Here is a 23636-nt window from a genome sequence, read left to right on the forward strand (position 1 = left end):
ACTCTATGCCAATAAAATGGACAACCTGGACAAAATGGACAAATTCTTAGAAATGTATATAACCTTCCAAGACTGAACCAGGAAGAAACAGAAAATAGGAACCAACCAATCACAAGTAATGAAATTGAAACTGTGATTAAAAATCTTCCAACAAACAAATGTCCAGGACCAGATGGCTTCACAGGTGAATTCTATCAACAATCTAGAGAACAGCTAACACCCATCCTTCTCAAACTCTACCAAAAAATTGCAGAGGAAGGAACACTCCCAAACTCATTCTACAAGGCCACCATCACCCTGATACCAAAACCAGACAAAGATACTACAAAAAAAGAAAATTACAGTCCAATATCACTGATGAATATAAATGCAAAAATCCTCAACAAAATACTCACAAACAGAATCCAACAACGCATTATAAGGATCATACACCATGATCAAGTGGGATTTACCCCAAGGATGCAAGGATTCTTCAATATCCTCAAAATCAATGTGATACACCATATTAACAAATTGAAGAAGAAAAACCATAAGACCATCTCAATAGATGCAGAAAAAGCTTTTGACAAAATTCAACACCCATTTATGATAAAAACTCTCCAGAAAGTGGGCAAAGAGGGAAGCTACCTCAACATAATAAAGGCCATATACGACAAACCCACAGCAAACATCATTCTCAATGGTGAAAAACTGAAAGCATTTCTTCTAAAATCAGGAACACGACAAGGATGTCCACTCTTGCCACTATTCTTCAACATAGTTTTGCAAGTCCTAGCCACGGCAATCAGAGAAGAAAAAGAAATAAAAGGAATACAAATTGGAAAAGAAGAAGAAAAACTGTCACTGTTTGCAGATGATACGATACTATACATAGAGAAGCCTAAAGATGCTACCAGAAAACTACTAGAGCTAATCAATGAAATTTGGTAAAGTAGCAGGATACAAAACTAATGCACAGAAATCTCTTACTTTCCTATACACTAATCATGAAAAATCTGAAGGAGAAATCAAGGAAACACTCCCACTTACCATTGCAACAAAAAGAATAAAATACCTAGGGAGACAAAAGACCTGTATGCAGAAAACTATAAGACACTGATCCAAGAAATTAAAGATGATAAAAACAGATGGAGAGATATACCATGTTCTTGGATTGGAAAAATCAATATTGTGAAATGACTATACAACCCAAAGCCATCTACAGATTCAATGCAATCCCTAACAAATAACCAATGTCATTTTTTACAGAACTAGAACAAAAAAATCTTAAAATTTGTATGTAGACACAAAAGACCCCGAATAGCCAAAGCAGTCTCGAGGGAAAAAAATACACCTGGAGGAATCAGACTCCCTGACTTCAGACTATACTACAAAGCTACAGTAATCAAGACAGTATGGTACTGGCACAAAAACAGAAATATAGATCAATGGAACAGGATAGAAAGCCCAGCGATAAACCCATGCACCTGTGGTCTACTAATCTATGACAAAGAAGGCAAGGATATACAATGGAGAAAAGACAGTCTCTTCTATAAGTGGTGCTGGGAAAACTGGAAAGCTATGTTAAGAGAATGAAATTAGAACACTCTCTAACACCATATACAAAAATAAACTCAAAATGGATTAGAGACCTAAATGTAAGACTGGACAGTATAAAACTCTTAGAGGAAAACATAGGAAAAGAAAAAAAAAAGTCACGTACCACAATGTTCACTGCAGCTCTATTTACAATAGCCCGGACATGGAAGCAACCTAGGTGTCCATCAACAGATGAATGGATAAAGATGATGTGCCACATATATACAATGGAATACTACTCAGCCATATAAAGAAATGAAATTGAGTTATTTGTAGTGAGGTGGATGGACCTAGAGTCTGTCATACAGAGTGAAGTAAGTCAGAAAGAGAAAAACAAATACTGTATGCTGACACATACATATGGAATCTGAATCTAAAAAAAAAAAAAGGTTATGAAGAACCTAGGGGCAGGACAGGAATAAAGACACAGACATAGAGAATGGACTTGAGGACACGGGGAGGGCGAAGGGTAAGCTGGGACGAAGTGAGAGAGTGGCATATATACACTACCAAATGTAAAATAGATAGCTAGTGGGAAGCAGCCACATAGCACAGCTCAGTGCTTTGTGACCACCTAGAGGGGTGGATAGGGAGGGTGGGAGGGAGACGCAAGAGGGAGGAGATATGAGGATGTATGTATAGCTGATTCACTTTGTTATAAAGCAGAAACTAACACACCATTGTAAAGCAATTATACTCCAATAAAGATGTAAAAAAAAAAAAAAAAAAAGAGAAGGCTAGAATTGATGGTCAAGGACCCTAGGGCTGAGCATTATGTTGCAAATATAACAGCTGATGGAGCTGTGTCTCTTGGATGTCAAAGTGCCTTTTGGATGCCTGGTTTTAAAGAGGGCAGAATTGTTGTATGTTTATGCTGACAGAATGATCAAAGGGAAAAAACTGATGACTGCAGGGGAGAAAAGGGTCAATCACTGGAGGAGTGTCCCTGGGTTGATGGGAGAGGTGGGGATCTAGAGCACAAGTATAGAGGATGGCCTTAGAAAGGTGCCCGGACTGTATATGCACAGCAACAGAAGGGAAGGGAAAGTATATAGGTACTGATATGGCTAGGTGGGTGGCTACAGGTCTCCTCGTATTGCTTCAGTTTTCTCAGTAAAATAGGAACCAAAGTAATTTGCTGAGGGCAAGGATGAAAGAGGAGATATTAGAGGACAGAGAAGAAGCTACGAAAGAGTCATTTGCAAAGCGGGAAAGTGAGGGAGTAGGGAAACGTAGTAGGACTGCCAGAGTGCTAAAGGCACACTGTATGTTGGCAGTCATAAATTTAACAGAAGACCACTCAGTATGGTTGTGTGATATTCTCCAGCCAAGGTCAGCTGCACAAATAAAAGCCCAGAGTAGACAGAAACACATTTAACATCAGTTGGAGTTTTCCCAGATGAGTACCACAAAATGAAGGCAAGGCATGGAAACAGAGTACATTCAGAGAGTGATTTTAATGATGAACTATGACAGTGGTTCTCAAACAAGATCATGTATGAGAATCACCTAAAGGGCTTGTTAAAGCACAGGTTGCTGGGCCTCAACCTCAGAGTTTTAATTTAGTAGGCCTGGGCCGGGGCCTGAGGATATGCATTTCTATCCAGCTCCCAGGTGATGCTAATGCTGTTAGTTGGGAACCATATTTTTAAAGCCACTGACATAAACAAAGGACCAGAGAATGAGCAGCTAAAGAAGGGCAGAGGACAAGCTCACTGGAGGAGAGATCAAAGAACTGAGAAGCCCAGGTACTGAATGCCTCATCTACTGAAAACTCACAAGAATGTTAGCAAGTAGTATTGGAAAGTACAGCCAGGAGTTAAAATCTTCAAGAAATAAGGGAAGGGACCTGGGGGTGGTAGATGACTAAAATCAAGGAGGGGTAGTGGGTGGCAAGTCTGATGACATTAGCTCAAAGTTGGGGGAGGGTAGTTTCAGAGAGGTGGGAAAAAGAATAGCCTGGAAGCTGCAGTGAAACGTAAGAACACTTACTGCTTCCTCTAGATCCAGTGAGACAGGGGGTGGAGTGGGAAAGAAAAGTGCCATCATTTCACATGGCTATAGTACTCTTAGGGAGAAATAGGTTTCAGTTAGAACAAGAAGGTAAAGGGAATGTTTAGAAAAGAGTTTGATGACCTAGGACATTTTGCCAGTGGATGATCAAGAGGGCATGGTGAAAGGATTTTAGGGCTGGGCTCAGAAAAGGGGATGTACAAGAGTAGGGTGAGGAGGAAAGTGATGATCTGGATTCCTAGACTTCCCTGGTGACTAATGTAAACAGGGATGAAGGGCATATCAGATTAGTCCTGATGGTCTTAAGGCAGAAATGGTGAGGGGAACTGAGGACTGCTTACCAGGAGCAATCTGAGCTCTGGGAGCTCCTTTTCGCTCCTGTTCTGGAGGCTGTAGGGGGGGGGGCTATACTTAGCAGAAGTACCTGGATATCTGGGTCTCGCATTTTACTTCTAGAGGAACATGCATAATTGGGAGCATATTTACCCCCCCCCCCATTTTTTTGTGTACACACAGACATATCAATAACAAAAAGGGATCACATTGGTACATCTGTTTTGCAATTTACATTTTTATCTATTTATCTTGACCATTTTTCTACATTAGTACATACATATCTATCATATTCTTTTGAATACAGGTGGGGACATATCTGAGATAAGTGATGTTGATTAATTAGAACGGATGGAGATGCAAAAGGACCTGATCTCAGAAGACATTAAAGGTGGAGGGGGAACACTGGTTGAACTCATTCTGCAAATTTATATTTGCCCCTGGCCAGATCCCTTTTTACTTTTATTAATCTGCATGGTGGTTAATGAAGTAGAAGGGAGAATGGTTTCCTATTTGAGTGTTTTGATTTCTAGTCAAACATTCCCAGCACTGAACTCAAGAAACCATCAGCACCTATAAAGCTGGGGGAGAAGAAACATTTTCCCTCAATGACATGGCTGGTTCATCTTAATGAAGGCACGGATAAAAACCTAGAAAGTAAAAAGAGAAATGCTCCAGAAGAAACTTTTAATAAGGTTCCAAAAGTGTGCTTTGATACAATTTTATTTATTTACATAATTATTCTGCATTTAAATATATATATGAAATTATAGAATATAATATCTAAACTTTGAAAAAACCCGTAATGTTAGATCATTAACCTAGGAAGGCCCATTATTGCCCCTGGAATGGTATCTCAGACACATATTCCTGATCAGGGTCAGAAAAAACAAAGTGAGTGCTAGTAATAAGTGTAAATCCTTCCCACCTTAAAAGATTACTCTGACCCTCTTGGGCATCCAAAAACAAACAAACAAAAACAAACAACTGTACTGAAATTAAGTGTCCAGAAAAGTTCTTTTCCAACCTAAATCCATGGGGATGAAGATGGGACTTCTGAGAATGGGGAAAAGGAATTTTCAGGATTTAAACAAACAGCTTGTATATGGAGGTACTACACTAGGGCTTGAGGGTGCAATGGTTAATAAGGGAGCACCCTCTCCTCAAAATGCCTACAGTCTATAATCAAGAAATTTCCATCCTGCGATAAGGTAAAATGATCTACACTTTTAATGGGGTTCTCCCCTCTTGCCAGGGAAGGTGATGGGATTTTCCCCAGAACACCATAGGTTTTTAGGTGTTAAAAGCTAGAGGAATTAAGAGGCCAGAGGTCTGGGTGAGATATTTGAGTCTTGCTGAGGCACCACCCTCAAGTCCTAGAAGGGAACCTTATGTCAGGTCCTTTTGCATGCACCCTTGAGAAGCCAAGGGCCGGGAAAGAGATGGCCTTCAGGCAAGAGGGCAGAGTTTCCATTTGAGAAGGGGCAAAGCAGACAAGCAAAAATCCCTTCATCTGATTATTCATTCACTTTTTTGTTTATTCATTCAATAAATACTTATTTAACGCTACCATTTGCTAAATAAAGGCCAATAGAGGATAGTGGCTCAGGCAAAGAAACTTGAGAGGAATTCATAAATCTCTCTGCATGTGCTTACATTTCTATAGGGGTATGTTTGGGAGCCGGAGATTACAATTTTGGAGTCTGAAGTGGTAAAAGAGAAGATAAGGTACGAATTAGGTTGTGAGATAGAATGTCTGCTTAGAGTCTGACTTAAAAACTGCAGAAAAATGATGGGAGATGGGTCCCACCCATTTAACCCTTTACTTTATTAGTGTGAATTCTACTAACTTGGAATTTGAAATAATATAAGCACAGCAGCCTGATACTTCCCTTTATACTCTCTTGGAAGGGGAGTTCTGTTAAGCCCATTTTGTTTGCCCTTGATCATCAAGATTAGACTACCAGAGAGCCTGGGTTTGAGAGAAACAATGGATTTATGATCTATCCATCTAGCCTCCCTTACTGGATTCTCCTAGGACCAAAGGCTTATATTTGTAAGATAGATGGAGAAGATTAAGGTACATTTTGATGTCCTGGAACAGTATGGAAATGGTCTAAGCCAATGTGAGAAATAAACCTCTACCCTTAGTATCATTAACACTGTAATAACACCAACATTTAGGACCTTAAGTAAATTAATTGGATAAGAGTAGGGTATCCACATCCAAATGCTATTTCCTCCAGAGAAACTTCCTTGAATTCCACAAGCTGGGATCTCTCTCTCCATCCTCTGAACTCTGTAGCACTTCACTTATCTCTTTCATGGAATCCATTCTTTCTACTTTGCATCACAGTAAATAGCTCATCTCTCCTACTAGACTGTGAGCTCCACAAAGCTCATGATGTCTGATTTATCTTTATCCCCAACTGTGTGCTGTACACAGTACATGTTTAAGCTATTTAGAAACTATCTTTTTAAAAGCATTTTAAAGCATTTTAGCAACCTCCATTTTGCATACCAATAATGTATTAACTATGTTAAAATAAACTTCTAGGCTCAAGATGGAGCTGCTTCTGCCATGTCATCAAACCAAAACTTGGATAACTTATGTGTCCCTGTAAATGGTCCACTTGACCAAAAATGTTGTATATTCAGTCAGCTAATCCCCAAATGCCAAGCCAACTGTGGGCCTTCTCACCCCAAACAAGGTTGACTATGGGGCCCCAGCCAATCAGATATTTGCCTCTTCCTTTTTCTTCATTTTTTATCCTATAAAAGCTTCTTGCCTTCCACTCCATTTTGCCACTCTCCAAAAGGAGATTCTACTTCATGAAGTGTTAAATAAAGCCTGTTTGATCACCTAAATTGTCTTCTTTAATCATTTTTAACAACTATGAATGATCTTTACCACATTATTAAGATAGATCCAGCTAAAGTTCACACCTGGCAATACTCTGATAATAGTTTTACTCTTTAATTTTGAAATTAATAGTTTTAAAAAATTAAACATTAAAATTTTAATTTGTACTTTCTAGTAATTCAGACAGGTTTCCCCCTCAATTAGTGAAATTTGTAAGGTTTCACTAGACTTAAATATTATAGTATAGCTTAAAAAAAAATCTTCCTCTTTCATTGAAGAATTCTTCCCCCTGCCCTCCACTCTTTCCATTGAGACAAGCAGTAATGGAAATTTCCCCCGGCTTTGTTTTTACTAAAATTAAGTAAAAGTAAATAATTTTCAGGGGAGGCTAGGGTTTATTATTTTAATCTGTGAATAATAGCCAACAGGTTATTGCCCCATAAGGCTAAAAACAGACCAGAAACGACTGTAATACCATCTGCTGGAGGTAATAAAACATGGAATTAAAATATCATTTATTACGTGAACTTCCAAAGCAGTACAATTTTTCTCAGTGTTTAAAAAAATTTTTAATGTCCCATGTCAAAACATGTCCTAAGTAATTCACCCATTTGTTATTATGAAACCCTTTGAAACCTCAGCCACACCTCCTTTCTCTCCTCTACAAGCTGTTCTTTTTATTTTTAAATTGAAGTATAGTTGATTTACAATATTATATTAGTTTCAGGTATACAACACAGTGATTTGTATTTTTATAGATTATACTCCATTTAGTTATTATAAAATATTGGCTACATTCCCGATGCTGTACAATATATCCTTGTAGCTTCTTTATTTTCTCCTTAGTAGTTTGTACCTCTTAACCCCCTTCCCCTATCTTGCTCTATCTCCCACCCCTCCACCCACTGGTAACCACTAGTTTGTTCTCTATATCTGTGAGTCTGTTTCGTTATATTCATTCATTTGCTTTAATTTTTTAGATTCTACATATAAGTGAAAACATACTGTTCTCTTCTGTTTAACTCATTTCAGACCCATCTGAATAACATCTCAGCTATTCTAGGACCTACAGGATTGTTTCCTGTCACTTAGAGTCTTTGTGAAAAATGTATGTACACAGGCAAACACTCATTTGTTGACCAATGATATAGATAACTTGACACAGTGAGAGACTTCATGAGCAAAGAAAGGAAAAAAGAACAGGCAATAAGACAGGGGATGAAAACGAATCTGTTTTGCCACATAGCACAGGGAGTTCAGCTCGGTGCTTTGTGACCACCTAGAGGGGTGGGATAGGGAAGGTGGGAGGGAGATGCAAGAGAGAAGGGATATGTGGATATATGTGTATGTATAGCTGATTCACTTTTTTATACAGCAGAAACGAACACAACATTGTAAAGCAATTATACTCCAATAAAGATGTTAAAAAAAAAGGAATCTACCTTAAGTGGAAAAGTCAGAGATAGGTAGTGACTGGAGAGGAAAGGGGAGAAAGCTGTGTAGATCAGAACCCATGATGAAGGATTCTGAAACTCTGGGCTTACTTACTTTTCTGTTTCTACTGGTACACTGTTTTACTGCCATCCATCATTGGTAGTTTTTGCTATTGATATTTAATGATGTTTCCAAGATTTCCAATGTCTTTAACAAAATATCACACTGAACCTTATCAAAAGTCTGTTTTGCTGATCTACAATGAAATAATATCTAGACTAAGAATTAGCAAACATTTTCTGTAAACGGGCAGATTGTATATATATTAGGCTTTAAGGTCTCTGTTGTAACTACTCAGCTTAGTAGGCAGAGCACAAGAGCAGTCATAGACCATATGTAAGTGAAGGACTGTAGCTGTGTTCCAATAAAACTATTTACAAACACAGGTGGCAGGTCCCATTTGGTCCATGGGCCACAGGTTGCTGACCCCTGATTTAGACCAATATCCTCTTTATCAATCTCTCAACATCCTCCTAGTATTTTCTATTTGACTCCCTCTCCCAATATAGGTTTGAATAGTATTTCTGGACAACAAATACTGTTCCTTGTGAGAAATTATTTTGAAATACATATGTATTAAAATATTAATTATATATAATATTGTCAAGTCAATCTTTCTTCTCAGGGATAATCATCAATGTCATATAAAAGCAATTCCTACATGCCCCTTACGTAAGTCTTTTACTTGAAATGTTTTGAACAACTGGAAAATTTCTGACTGTCCAAAATGTTGAAAAAATAAAAGCCTTAATTTATTATTCTTTAAAAAATTATTATTCTTAAAAAACTGTACTTGTGGGGCTCCTCTGCTTTAAAGTCTTCTTTAGCTCCTCACTCCCCTAGAACAAATTCTTTTTTAAAAAATTGAAGTATAGTTGCTGTACAATATTATGTAAGTTACAGGTGTATGAGATAGTAATTCACAATTTTTAAAGGTTATACTCCATTTATAGTTATTATAAAATATTGGCTATATTCCCCGTGTTGCACAATATATCCTTGTAGCTTATTTTATACCTAGTAGTTTATACCTCTTACTCCCCCAACCCTATATTGCCCCTCCCCGCTTCCCTCTCCCCACTGGCAACCACTAGTTTGTTCTCTATATCTGTGAGTCTGCTTCTTTTTTTTTTTTTTTTTTTTGTGGTACGCAGGCCTCTCACTGCTGTGGCCTCTCCCGTTGCGGAGCACAGGCTCCGGACGTGCAGGCTCAGCAGCCATGGCTCACAGGCCCAGCCGCTCCACGGCATGTGGGATCCTCCCGGACTGGGGTACGAACCCGGGTCCCCTGCATCGGCAGGCGGACCCCCAACCACCGCGCCACCAGGGAGGCCCAGAGTCTGCTTCTTTTTTGTAGGACAAACTTATTTAGCATAGCATACAAGGAAGGTCATTCGTAAGCTGGCCCTAACCTACCTCTCTGATTTTATTTTCTGCTACTTTCTGTTCATTTTTTTTATACAAGAATAAAAACATGACCAACAATACTGTATAAAAACTTGCAGGATGGGACTTCCCTGGTGACACAGTGGTTAAGAATCCACCTGCCAATGCAGGGGACACAGGTTCGAGCCTGGTACAGGAAGATCCCACATGCCACGAGGCAACTAATCCTGTGTGCCACAACTATTGAGCCCACGCTCCACAAGAGAAGCCACCACAATGAGAAGCCCGCGCACTGCAATGAAGAGTAGCCCCCGTTCACTGCAACTAGAGAAAGCCCGCGCGCAGCAACGAAGACCCAATGCAGCCAAAAATAAATAAATAAAATTTAAAAAACGTTTAAAAAAAAAAAGCTTGCAGGAGATAAATATTGACACTTCAGGAAGTGGTTACTTCTGGAAAGGGGAGAGAATACTGGGGAGGGGAGCCCTAGGGATTTCAACTATATCTGAGATGACCTTTTATTAAACGATGATGATAATATTAATGAAAATATTAAGTAAAACAAAGATCTGAAACAAAGCTATGGCAAAACATTAAGATTTGACAAAGCTAAGTGGTGAGTAATAAGAATGCTTTTTCTACCATTCACAATACTTTTCTATTTGTTTAAAATAGAGGTTGAAAAACTACAGTCTGTGGGCCAAATCTGGCCCACTGCCTATTTTTTAAGACTTGGAGCTAAGAATGGTTTTATATTATTAAAAGGTTGTTTAAACAAACAAACAACAAAGAAGACTATGTGACAGAGAACTTGTGACCTGCAAAGCCTAAGATATTTACTATTTGGCCCTTTATAGAAAACGTTTGCCATCTCCTGATTTAAAATATTTCATAAGAAGAAAAGAAAGATAAAAAAAATGAAAAGGTAGGAGGCAAGGAAGAATAGTTTTGTTTTCTTGCATTAAGTACATTCCTGAATTAAACATTTTATATTACCTGTTTCTTTAAATTAGCTTTTCATGAATTACTTTTTCAACTTTCATTAAGAAGAAATCTCAATATCTCAATAAAGAAATAAAAATTATAATGGCGATGGATGGTAATAAGACTTATTGTGGTGATTATTTCAGTGTATACAAATATCAAGTTGTTATGTTGTACACCTGAAACTAATATAATGTTATAAGTCAATTATACCTCAATTAAAAAAATTATGTACCTCTGGGGGGAAAAAAAGAAGAAATCTCATCAAATTTTATTCTATGATATTGGAACTTATTTAAAAGACCTATGGGAGAGTCTTTTAATATGATTTTGACTTCAGTCCATACTTGTCAAAAAACTGGGGAGCTCATTAGAGGCCATTGTGTCATTTTCAGGTAGCTGTACGTAGATTGGAGACCCACTTATGAGCTGTCATCCAGGGACACAGGAGAGATGCTGCACAGGACCTATTCTTGGCTTCAAGTTCACATTTTCTGCTTTCTGTAGCCCACCTCTCCTAGAAGAATTTTGTCTCCTTTTTTCTCAGAAGATAATGGGGCGAGAGGGTTAAATAAAATTCAAAACACTATATTACAGTAAGAGTTTCTGGCTAGAGTGGCTGTGAGACATTGGAATATGTCATCAGAGAAAGTAGACTCTGTTTTTTTTAATGGGGAAATAGTGAGAAAATACATCTAAATATCTTGGCATGGCTCAGATCACAAATACTGTTAGATCTTCTGTTATTACCATTTTGAGGTTGCTATATAGGCATTTTCTTTTCTTTATAAAATATTAAGCACATCAGAATTGCTTATGTACATGAAAGGATTTTTTTCTTATTTTTATAATTAATTTCCATAGTTCCTCCCCCCAGCACTGACTCACATTAACTAAAGATATTACCATCTGTGAATCAATGAATGAGGAGGCTCACACAGAGACTTCACAGAAATGCTCAGTGAACACTTGAGGATCTTTAGACCTAAATTATTTAATAACCTTAAGTAGTTATTGTTTTAAACTTTAGTGTCACTAGTAACTAAAAATGTGCACAGGAGAACAACAGCCACAAAACAAATACGAGGTAAAATTTATTCTGATCACAATATGCATTTTTTCCTGTTCCAATGAAAACATTAATGCTAAAATAATAAGTAACTTGTTTTTTAACTTGGCCATATTTATGCCATCTCTAATATCCATTTGTTTTTTAAATTTACTACATTAAAGATATACAACATGGCATAAAATAATATGACAAAATACTTACAATCCATCACCAGATTATGAAATAGAACATTACTAATTTTACTGAGGCCCTGGACACCCTTCCTCAGTTCCATCTCTCTTCCTTCCTCTAGGGATTAATCATTGTTCTGAATACTGTATTTGATGTATCCGTGTATTTATTCATACTTTTTGGACAAATGTAAATATCTCTAAATAATTCATATCATTATTTTACAACTTGCTTTGGCTTCATGTCTGAATTCATACATGTTGGCATGTATGGTATATTCATATGGTAGAGACAGTGCTCACCAAATATTTTATGTGCTCCCCTATGACTCTTAGACTTCAGGTTGGAATCACTGGATTGTGAGCAGATGGGAAGTGTGTCATGTGTGGGACAAGGCAGTTAAAAGCTCCATCCCTTTCTTCGCCTTCCTTGGTGAACTCACAGGCCACATATTCCAGATGGGGCAATGGGGCAGCTGTAGGGACATGGAGCATCTATCAGCCTGGGTCCCTGAGTGAGGTGGAGCAGAGCCCCTTACCAACTGCGTTGGACATGGAAAATGAACAAAAATAATCCTGTTGTGCTAAGACACACACACATACCTACAAATGGGCAGATAACTCCCTTTCTGGGATTATTCAAAAACAGTGCTATCAGTAGCAGGGTAGATTCAAAGCCTTTTGAAAATACTTCTACCCTATGACTGTAGATGGATATTTATTCCCACTTGCATGATGAAGGAAATCTCACATCCTCTAGTCTTTACCTTCTTTGAAGACCTATTGCACTAACAAAACTTTCAGAGACATGCTTACATGTTCACATACTGTTTCTGGTATGTTAGCTTTGTTTCCCCAACTAGATTTTAACTTCTACACTGGCTTGCACTCTACACAGCATTCAGTAATAAGTGGCCTACTGGTTGACTGAGGGTAAGAACTAATATTAAATGCCTACTTTGTGTAAGGCACCTTGCTTGTGCTTCACATAAGTTATCTTGATCGTTATTATTTCCATTATATAGATGAGAATATTAAGGCTAAGTAACTTTCCTTTGGTCACAGAGCTAGGATGATGATAAAGGATGTGGGGAAGGCAACTAAAACTAGTCTGACTGACTCTAAAGATTTTGCTTTTTGGCTTTCTCCACTGAACTTAGTGAGACCGTGCCTAGTGCAGGGCAGGAGCTTTAGGAGAACATAAAATGAGTAACAAAAAAAGTTTCTGTTTATAAATTTTGCAAACATTAGAACATTTCTTTGGCGACATCTCAGAACTGAAGATTGTCGGGTCTTACCTTGATCACCTCTGGGGTCTGCTGAATCAAAACCACTGAGGTAGTGTCATTGGCTTTATCACCAACAGGACTTCTACAGACTGATAAACTGGCCTGCGAGGAAGTTGTCAAGGTTTCTTGTAGAATTTGCATCATCTCTTTTTCTTGTGATAGGTTCCCTCTGCCTGATTTGCATTCAACCAGTTCTTGAGCAAAGTCTTCAATGCTTTCTAGAATTCGCAGTAAGAGGGCTCGATCCTCTTCCTCTATTTTGTGTCCGTTGGTTTCAATAATCCTTGTTAGGCAGGAAGGTGAGACTTTTTCCGTGGGTGAAGAGACTTTAGATTCAGGCTCAAGATCTACAGGGAGGTGACCAGTCAACTGACTATGACTATTTAGAGAGACAGAGCTTTTACCTTTGGCAAGTGGCTCTCTTAGAGAGGTCTCCATTTTCTGTGAGAAAGATTCCAAATCCATTAACAATTTATCTATCTCTTCCTGACTGTTAGGATTCATAAAATCTCTGTGGTTTCCCTCTTCAACTTTAGGAACTTTTGATTTAAGACCTTCCTCAGGTAGATTAACAACTGATTTCTCAAATATCTTACCAATTTCATTTTGCATTGAGGCAGGGCATTTTTTAAGATGAGTACCACGAACTGATAATTCTGCTCTATCTTCATTTGCCTTTAACAACTCCTGACTGGGTCCATTTTCTGTCCTCTGTCCTTTATCTAATGTTTTCTTTCCATCTGACTCTTCCTCAATATAAAGGGTTTCCACTAGATTACCAGAAGAAACATTTTCTAAAGCGTTCATGGTTAATGACTGTGATTGAAGCTGGACATTTTTTAGAGGTCTGGGATCACTTATCTCTAAATTACACAAGGAATTTGTAGAGTTGTTTGGAATGGATTTTACAGTGTCTGTTTTCCTAGAACTGTGCTTGTCATCTTGCAGTTCTATAGTTTGAAAGTGTCCAGAGTCAGGGGCTGAGAGCTGGACAACATCCTCATACTTAGGGGGCTGTTCAGTGCCAAATACTGGGGAGAAGGGAGTCAGTTGTAAACTAGGCATATTACTGACCAGTTCTGTTAAATCTATAGCCTCATTATTCCCAGACTGCATGAATTCAAATGGTAGCTTTTTCAGATAGGATGCTAACCTGGTCATTACATTCATATAGACAGTTTCAGAGCTAGAAATTGCATCATTACCATTTCCTTCACTGATGCTACTCCCTGACTTTTTCTTTATACATTGTTTTATGATGTCTGTGCATTTTTTCAAATCCTCAGAGCATTTTAGCAAGATGTCTAAGCACATCTTTATGTCTGTTCCAGAAGAAAAATTATCTATTTTATGTTTTTCCAAAATCTGAGTAACCAGGTCTTCTTCAGAGAAGTTGTGAAGAAGCAATGAAGTCAGGTTCGTATCGAGTGAGTTTCTATGGGATAAAGATTTTTCCTCGACTGAGGAACTCCGGAGTAAACCAAAGGATGGGGAGTTCCCATCATGGTTATAATGGCCACAGAGCAAGTCAAAATCAACTGACCTCCTGTTAAATGAGTCAGACTTAACTTTCCTTCCCTTTCTGTAAGCTGCGTGGTTAGAGTTTTTGAGTTTTTCAAGGGAAAATTCTTTTATTTTCCCACTGGCAAAACTGATTGCTTCTCCTGCAATGTCCTTTAAGTTACAGGTGTTCTGAAATGTAGATCCTTTCCTGACCCTGGGTATGCCTGTGAGGGCCTGATGGGGATAGTCACCTTCAGCTGAGGAAAACCCATTTTCATGGGGTAGAAACAGAGAGTCCAGATCTGCATCTCTGAACTGAGACACAGGGATGTGTAAGAGGTCTGCACAAACACTATGATGGACCACAATGCAGTCAACTCCATGGGTGAAGGTGTGGCAGGTTCCAGTGCAATAATGTACAGCTTGCTCAAAACGCCGGTCTATCACCACACTGCTGTAGTGGTTCACAGTACTAACCACAAGTCTGTAAGTTGCTGCCATAATATCAAATCCACTTAGTGGTGGGGCATGGAATTTTCTAGAACTTGTTTCAAGTAAATTCTCCTAAAAGACACTCAGCTGAAAATATATTTGATGACAATGTTCAGTGGTTTCTTGCAAATATAATGACCTTTCCCACAAAGGGAAATCATCAAAATTTGAGGTTTGGTAACTGTCAGGATACAGTAGCCGTTGCACATGTGTGCTCTTATTAACAAGTCTAATAATTTAATAACTGTGCCTTCTAGTTTAATTTAGTAATATCATGACACTATAGGATTATTTTTAGGAATAAATTTTAAGAAGATTAAAGAATATTCTCTTTTAGTTCTTCAGCAGTTCTATGATGCAGACATTTATGGTCATAAATATACATGAATCTCAGTTGGTAGTATTGAAGTATTGTGATAACTGAGTCCTCCAAAGGTTTAAATGATCCATTTTTCTGTGAATGACAGGAAAACCTATAATGAAAAAAGAAAATAATTAAAAGGGAATATGATCTCTTAATACTGAGAGAACCTTTTATTTCCTCTCCCTTTGCATCCCATATGCAGTTAATCACCTCATTCTTTGCCACATCACTGACGGCTTATCTTTGATTCATGCCTTTGCTTCATATACTCCTTACTAACCTAGAGTAGTGATACCTCAACTCTGCCTTGTTACAACTGCCTCTCAATTGGTATTTCTTATCCTACCCTCCTTGCTATCTTACATGACACTAATTAGCCTGGATTTAGAGAGCTTTCACACCTCTCATAGTTCAAGAATTCACATTACTGATCTCTATCAGGCATCATGGCAGGCCTAGCTCCTTTGACTCATTTTCAACACTTTTAACATCTATTCGTCACCTATAGCCTTATTTTCTGCTACTGACCTGCATCAACATTTTGCTTCCATCAACCTAGTTTTCTTTTTTTTCCTTTTAATTTTTATTGGAGTATAGTTGCTTTACAATGTTGAGTTAGTTTCTACTGTACAGCAAGGTAAATCAGCTAGATGTATACATATATCCCCTCTTTTTTGGATTTCCTTCCTGTTTAGGTCACCACAGAGCACTGAGTAGAGTTCCCTGAGCTATACAGTAGGTTCTCATTAGTTATCTATTTTATACATAGTATCAATAGTGTATATACGTCAATCCCAATCTCCCAATTCATCCCACTCCCCTCCTTTCCCCCTTGGTATCTGTACATTGGTTCTCTATGTGTCTCTATTTCTGCTTTGCAAATAAGATCATTTATACCATTTTTCTAGATTCCACATATATGCGTTAATATATGATATTTGTTTTTCTCTTTCTGACTTACTTCACTCTATATGACAGTCTTTAGGTCCATCCACGTCTCTACAAATAACCCAATTTTGTTCCTTTTTATGGCTGAGTAATATTCCATTATATACATTTACCACATCTTCCTTATCCATTCCTCTGCTGATGGACATTTAGGTTGCTTCCATGTCTTGGCTATTGTAAATAGTGCTGCAATAAACACTGGGGTGCATGTATCTTTTCAAATTATAGTTTTCTCTGGATATATGCCCAGGAGTGGGATTGTAGGATCATATGGTAGTTCTATTTTTAGTTTTTTAAGGAACCGCCATACTGTTCTCCATAGTGACCACACTCCCACCAACCGTGCAAGTGGGTTCCCTTTTCTCCACAACCTCTCCAGCATTTATTGTTTGTAGAATTTTTGATGATGGCCATTCTGACTGGTGTGAGGTGACACCTCACTGCAGTTTTGATTTGCATTTATCTAATAATTAGTGATGTTGAGCATTTCATCTGTTTGTTGGCCATTTGTATGTCTTCTTTGGTGAAATGTCTGTTTAGGTCTTGCACCCATTTTGTGATTGGGTTGTGTTTTTTTGATATTGAGCTGTATGAGCTGTTTGTATATTTTGGAGATTAATCCTTTGTCAGTTGCTTCATTTCCAAATATTTTCTCCCATTCTGAGGGTTGCTTTTCATCTTGTTTATGGTTTCCTTTGCTGTGCAAAAGCTTTGAGGTTTCATTAGGTCCCATTTGTTTATTTTTGGTTTTATTTTTATTACTCTAGGAGGTGGGTCAAGAAAGATCTTGTTGTGATTTATGTCAAAGAGTGTTCTGCCTATTTTTTTTTTTTTTTTTTTGTGGCACACGGGCCTCCCACTGCTGTGGCCTCTCCCATTGAGGAGCACAGGCTCCGGGCATGCAGGCTCAGCGGCCATGGCTCATGGGCCCAGCCGCTCCGCGGCATGTGGGATCTTCCCGGACCGGGGCACAATCCCGCGTCCCCTGCATCGGCAGGCGGACTCTCAACCACTGCGCCACCAGGGAAGTCCCTATGTTTTCCTCTAAGAGTTTTATAGTGTCTGGCCTTATGTTCAGGTGTTTGATCCATTTTGAGTTTATTAAAGATGGCCAACACATAGTGCTTGTTCTTGATTGTACAACTTCCTCTATACTTGGAAATTATTACACTACCATCATCTCTTTTCTTACTCTCTGAGAGAGAGAGAGAAAAACAACCTTTATTACTGCTCTTGATCTCATCCTCTCAGAGCCTGCTACATGCAGACCTCTCTCTCTCGTCATCAATGGATAGAATTTAACATTCTCTTACTTAAAAAAAAAAAAAAAGGCTTTTAAACCATGCTGTAAGTTGACGTCCAAAAAGGTTCAATCAACTTCCGCCTAGTAGTTCTATCCATTATTGAAAGTGGGGCTACTGAAGCCTCCAAATATTATTGTTGAGTTTTCTATTGCTCCCTTAATTTGTTTTGCTTTCTGTATTTTGATACTGTGTTGTTAGATGTGTATATGTTTCTAATTGTTATATCTGCCAGATGGAGGGACACAAACTATCATAGAATACGTATAACTTACTCACTTTGCTGTACAGCAGAGACTAACACAACATTGTAAATCAACTATACTCAATAAAAAAATTAATTAAAAAAAGAATAAAAGAAAAAAATTAAAGAAACAAAACAGAAAGGTTTAATCAATGTTCCTACTTAATCAATAAATACTGAGTGCCTACTATGTGCCAGGCACTTGCTAAGTGCTAGAGATACAGCAGTGAATACAGTCCCTGTACCTACTGAACTGACAATCTAGCTGGAAAAAGAAAAACAACACATAAGTAAACATATAACTTAGATGGTGATATGTGCAATAGAGAAAAATGAAGTGGAGCAAGGGCTTAGAAAGGATGAGAGGGTACTGTGTTACAAAGGGCAGTCAGGGAAGACCTCACTGACATCTGAACAGAGATCTGAAAGAAGAGAGGGAGCAGGTTGAGGAGGTATTTTGGGCTAAAACATCTCAGGCAGAATAACCATAAGTAAAAAGGCTCTGAGGTATGAGTATGCTTGACTTACTACAAGAATGACAAGGAGACTAACATGAACAGAGTAGAGAAAGCAAGGGGGGCAGTGTGAGTGACGAGGTCAGAAAGGAAAGGTAGGACACTAAACCATGCAGGGTCTGTAGACTATTAAGATGAATTTGGCTTTACTCTGAGTGAGCTGGGATACAACTGATGTCTACTGAGCAGAGAAATGACATGATCAGATTTATATTTTTTTTTAGTTAGTTATGTAACATCTTTATTGGAGTATAACTGCTTTACAACGTTGTGTTAGTTTCTGCTGTATAACAAAGGGAATCAGCTATATGTATATGTATATCCCCATATCCCCTCCCTCTTGCATCTCCCTCCCACCCTCCCTATTCCACCCGTCTATGTGGTCACGAAAGCACTGAGCTGATCTCCCTGTGCTATGCAGCTGCTTCCCACTAGCTAATTATTTTACATTCGGTAGTGTATGTATGTTGATGCCACTCTCTCACTTCGTCCCAGCTTACCCTTCCCCCTCCCCGTGTCCTCAAGTCCATTCTCTACATCTGTGTCTTTATTCCTGTCCTGCCCCTAGGCTCATCAGAACCATTTTTTTTTTTTAGATTCCATATATATGTGTTAGCATAAAGTATTTGTTTTTCTCTTTCTGACTTACTTCACTCTGTATGACAGACTTTAGGTCCATCCACCTCACTATAAATAACTCAATTTCGTTTCCTTTTATGGCTGAGTAATATTCCATTGTATATATGTGCCACATCTTCTTTATCCGTTCACCTGTCGATAGACACTTAGGTTGCCTCAATGTCCTGGCTATCGTAAATAGTGCTGCAATGAACATTGTGGTACATGACTCTTTTTGAATTATGGTTTTCTCAGGGTATATGCCCAGTAATGGGATTGCTGGCAGACTTACATTTTAAATTGGTAATTTTGGCTTCTGTGTTCAGAGGAGATTGCAGAGGAGCAAGATAAGAAGAAACAAGTCAGGGGCTATAGCAATAAACCAGGCAAGAAGGCTGGGGGCTTGAACCAGGAGAGGAACACTGGAGACATTTAAACTGTATGTATTTCAAAGGTAGAGCTGATATGATTTGTTGAATGATAGAATGTGCAATATTACTGCACCAAGAAAGGTGCAGTAAGGCCACAATAGGAAGGAGATGATGACAGCAGAGAAGGAGAGCATGAGTTTAACTGTACCATCAATTGCATCTGCATTTTAATGATAAAAACCTTTACCCATTTAATAATGAGAAACAGAACTTCATTGTTTTCATTTTTATTTCTTCAATCCTAGAAAATTCTGTTTATTTTCCTTATTTGTTATATTTCTTCTTTGGTAAATTTTCTATTCATATCCTTTGTTTATTTATGTATTAGAGACAGTGAAATCAGATACAATTTATACAATTAATTCAAGAAGAACCCTTTCTTTTGTTGAATTCTTATACTGTTTAGGGTATATTTCCTGGCTCTTTAGATTCAATGATTATTACTCTGTTTTTATGCCAAACCTACACTATCATAATTACTGTTGTCTTATTAAGTTTTACTACCTGGCTTTTTTCCCTCCTATTTCTAATTATGATTCATTTTTACACTTCAAATATTCTTTGATGGTCTTCCAGATGAGTTTCTGCATTGTCAAGTTTTAAGAAAAATCCTATAGGAATTTGATTATAATTGTAATAAACTTGTGAATTATTTTGAAGGAACACTGATATCATTATAATATTCAGATTTTCCTTCCACAAATATACAAATCTTAATTCCAATATTCCTTTCTTTTTCTTTTTTTGTGGCTTTCTTCAGGTGAGTCACCCCTATTCTTTTTTTTCCTTCAGTGTCTCAACTTTGTTGCTATGTGAATGGATCTTGAGCTGTTGTTTCATCCTCTACTGCCTTGTCTTCAAATCCCAGATGGTGGCTCATATAAAACTATAAAGCTAAGTATCCTGCAGGGTGGATGAAGCTCAAGTATAAAGTTCCATAGTAAAGTTCCACAATAAAGTGAGTACCCATTAATTTTTAAGTGAAAATACAAAGGTGCCGAAGAGGAATAAGTGTTATGGGACAAAAGACTAGAACATGGCAATCGAAGGAATTACCTTTTCAAAAGAGGTACATCCAGAAGACAGGGAAGAAACAGCACCAAACACGAAAAACTACGCACCTTTTCAGAAATCCAACATTTTGAAAAAGCTTTTGGGTAAGGGTAAAAGAGAAGGAAAATACAATGGATACTGTCAAGAAAGTATATTAGAATAACTGTATGAGAGCTTTTTTTTTTTTATCTTTTTTTTTTTGGCTGCACCGTGCAGCATACGGGATCTTAGTTCCCTGACCAGGGACTAAACCCATGCCCCTGGCAGTGGAAGCTCGGAGTCCTAACCATTGGACTGCCAGGGAAGTCCCAGGACTATATCTTAATACAGGTGATAAAATTGGTCCAGAAGCAAAATGCAGAACTGTTAGAAAATTTAAATATCCAGATACCTATTAAAACCCATGTCAAATAAATTCCTAAATTGACATGAAATTTGAGAAAGTAAAGAGAAGTATTTCTCTAGGTTTGAAAATAAGCAAAACAACAAGTTGATAAAGTAACATGACAGAAAATACAAGAAAGTATTCATGTGATATTAGAATCTGAAATACTCAAGGAGGAGAGAACACTGGCCAGAGTCAGACGTATGCTTTTAGACCAGTGCTGTCTAATAAAACTTTCTGCATTGATGGAAACATTCCATATCTGCATTGATATGGCTGCCATTAGCCACATGGAACTGCTGAGTACTTAAAACGTGGCTGGTGTAACTGAAGCACTGAATTGTAACTTTGTTTAAAAAATTTTAATTTTGAAATTGCTGTAGACTCACATAGAAGTTACAAAAATAATATAGAGAGTTCCTGTGTACCCTTCCCCCAGTTTCTTCGAATGGTAACATCCTATATCACCACAGTGACCCAAACCAGGAAACTGACTATTAACAGAGCTTATTTGGATACCACCAGTTTTACATGAATCACTTCTTCCTTTTCTTTCCTTCTTCCCTTCCTTTTATAGTAAGTACCACCACAATCAGGATACAGAACTACCCCATCATCCCTCAAAGCCCCTCATACTACCCTTTTGTAGTCATACAGTCAACAGACTACTGAACAGTTCTCCATCATTACGATTTTGTCATTTCAAGAATGTTTTATGTGTGGCATCACACAGTATGTAAACTTTTGAGATTGGCTTCTCTCACTGAACACAATGATTTTGAGAGTCATTCACTTTACTGCATGTATCAACAGTTCATTCCTTTTTATTGCTGAGTTTACTGTATGGATATACCACAGCTTGTCTGCCCATTCACCTATTAAAGGATATTTATGTTGTTTGCAGTTTGGGTTATTACAAATAAAGCTGCTGTGAGTATTAGTGTGCAGGTTTTTGTGTGAACATGTTTTTCATTACTCTATGGTAATTAACCACAGGTTATTTACAAGTCTGATTGTTGGGTTGAACGTTAAGTGTATTTTTATAAGAAACTGCCAAACTGTTTACCAGAGTGGCTATACCATTTTACATTCCCACCAGTAATGTATGAGAGATATGGTTGATTCCACATCCTCTTCATCCTCTTCAACATTTGTGACTGTTTTAGCCTTTCTAATAGTGTGTAGTGTTATCTCATTGGGGCTTTAACCTACATCTACATGGCTAATGATGTTGAACATCTTTTCCTGTGCTTACTGACCAGCCCCGTATCTCCCTGGAGAAGCGCTGTTTAAATCTTTTGCCTATTCAAATTAATTTTGATTAATTTTAACTTAGAAAGCCACATATGGCTAGTGGCCATCATATTATTCAGTACAGTTCCAGATAATAGGAATGCAGCTTTCAGAAATTCTGAGACTTTAAAAGAAAAAAAGAGAAGATATGGTAAAAATGAAGATTGATAGGTGTTAAAAATAAAATTTGATGAACGTGTCATAAGTAATCTTACTGAGAAAGAGAAGTGGTGGGAAGAAGAGTTAAAGAACTAATTAAAAATTTAGGTCTTTAAGTTTTGAAGGTACATGAATAGCAGAGAGAGGGAACATATAACAAAGCTAAATCCCAAGGGGTGATACCAATTTCAATAAGTTTACAGTCTAAAATGATTTGAGTTTTTTTTTTTTAAAGGCCAAAGAAATGAAGATTACTTCCCTGGTATTTGGTTCAGATCTGTGGGTGTCAAATTCTGCCTTTTTATTTAGACCACGATTCAACTGATGCCCAATTGTCTGGCTGGAATCCTAGACCTGGAATCTAATCCAACTATTCTCAATCAGAGATACAATCTAACTCAGAACCACGATGCTACCTTGTGTCACTAGTAAAAGCCAGTCTGCATGGGTTTGAATCCCAACCCCGCCACTTACAGCTGTGTGGCCTTACAGAAGTTGGTTAACTTTTGTCAGCCTACTTCACCTGCAAAACAGAGATAATAATAGTACCCATCTCATGAGAGTGAGGTTAATATGTCGAATGCTTAGAACAATGCCCAAGACACAGGAAATGCTCAATAACTGTTAGCTGTTACTGGTGTAACTCACTCATCCAGCATTTTCTACTCTGAGCCAGAGGCTGGTGGGATGATACTGAATAATTCATGGTGATAGCCCTCAGCACACTCACTGTTTAATGAGGGCAACAGGGGAGGCAAGCACAACAGGGTATCAGGAGCACTAAACTGGGGCTTCTGTTTTCCCCTGTTTTGCTCTCACAATTAATACATGTTCTTCTCAGAAAAGTTAGAAAAACACTTTAATTACTCATATTACCATTCAGAAATAACCACTGTTAATATTTTTATGAATGAACATCCTGAAATTTTTCTTGTGAAAATATGTTTTACCAAAAAACTTATTTTCTTAGGATATATTGCAAGGAGGAGAATGCTGAGTCAAAAGGGGTGTATGTGTATGCATATACTTTTTAATGGTTCTTAGATAAATATACACATCCATTTTCTGTGCTCCAGAAGATGGCAAATTTATACTTCCAATGTCAGTGTAGGAGTGGGCCCATCTCCCCACGTTCTCCTTGAGTGATA

General features: G+C 37.9%; 1 protein-coding gene across 5 annotated transcripts in view; it reads right to left on the bottom strand.

The window, feature by feature from the left end:
- The window catches only part of PPP2R3A (protein phosphatase 2 regulatory subunit B''alpha), a 224484-nt gene that overhangs the window by 153362 nt on the left and 47486 nt on the right, over positions 1 to 23636 (bottom strand). For all 5 annotated transcript variants that reach the window (XM_019934215.3, XM_019934213.3, XM_073803800.1 and 2 more), the window contains one exon: positions 13192 to 15650. In XM_019934215.3, the coding sequence (XP_019789774.1) occupies positions 13192 to 15186 (1995 nt within the window). In that variant the 5' untranslated portion in view covers positions 15187 to 15650. The remainder of the gene's footprint in view (positions 1 to 13191; positions 15651 to 23636) is intronic.

This window comes from Tursiops truncatus, chromosome 4, assembly GCF_011762595.2.
Source record: "Tursiops truncatus isolate mTurTru1 chromosome 4, mTurTru1.mat.Y, whole genome shotgun sequence".
Taxonomy (NCBI): Eukaryota; Metazoa; Chordata; class Mammalia; order Artiodactyla; family Delphinidae; genus Tursiops; species Tursiops truncatus.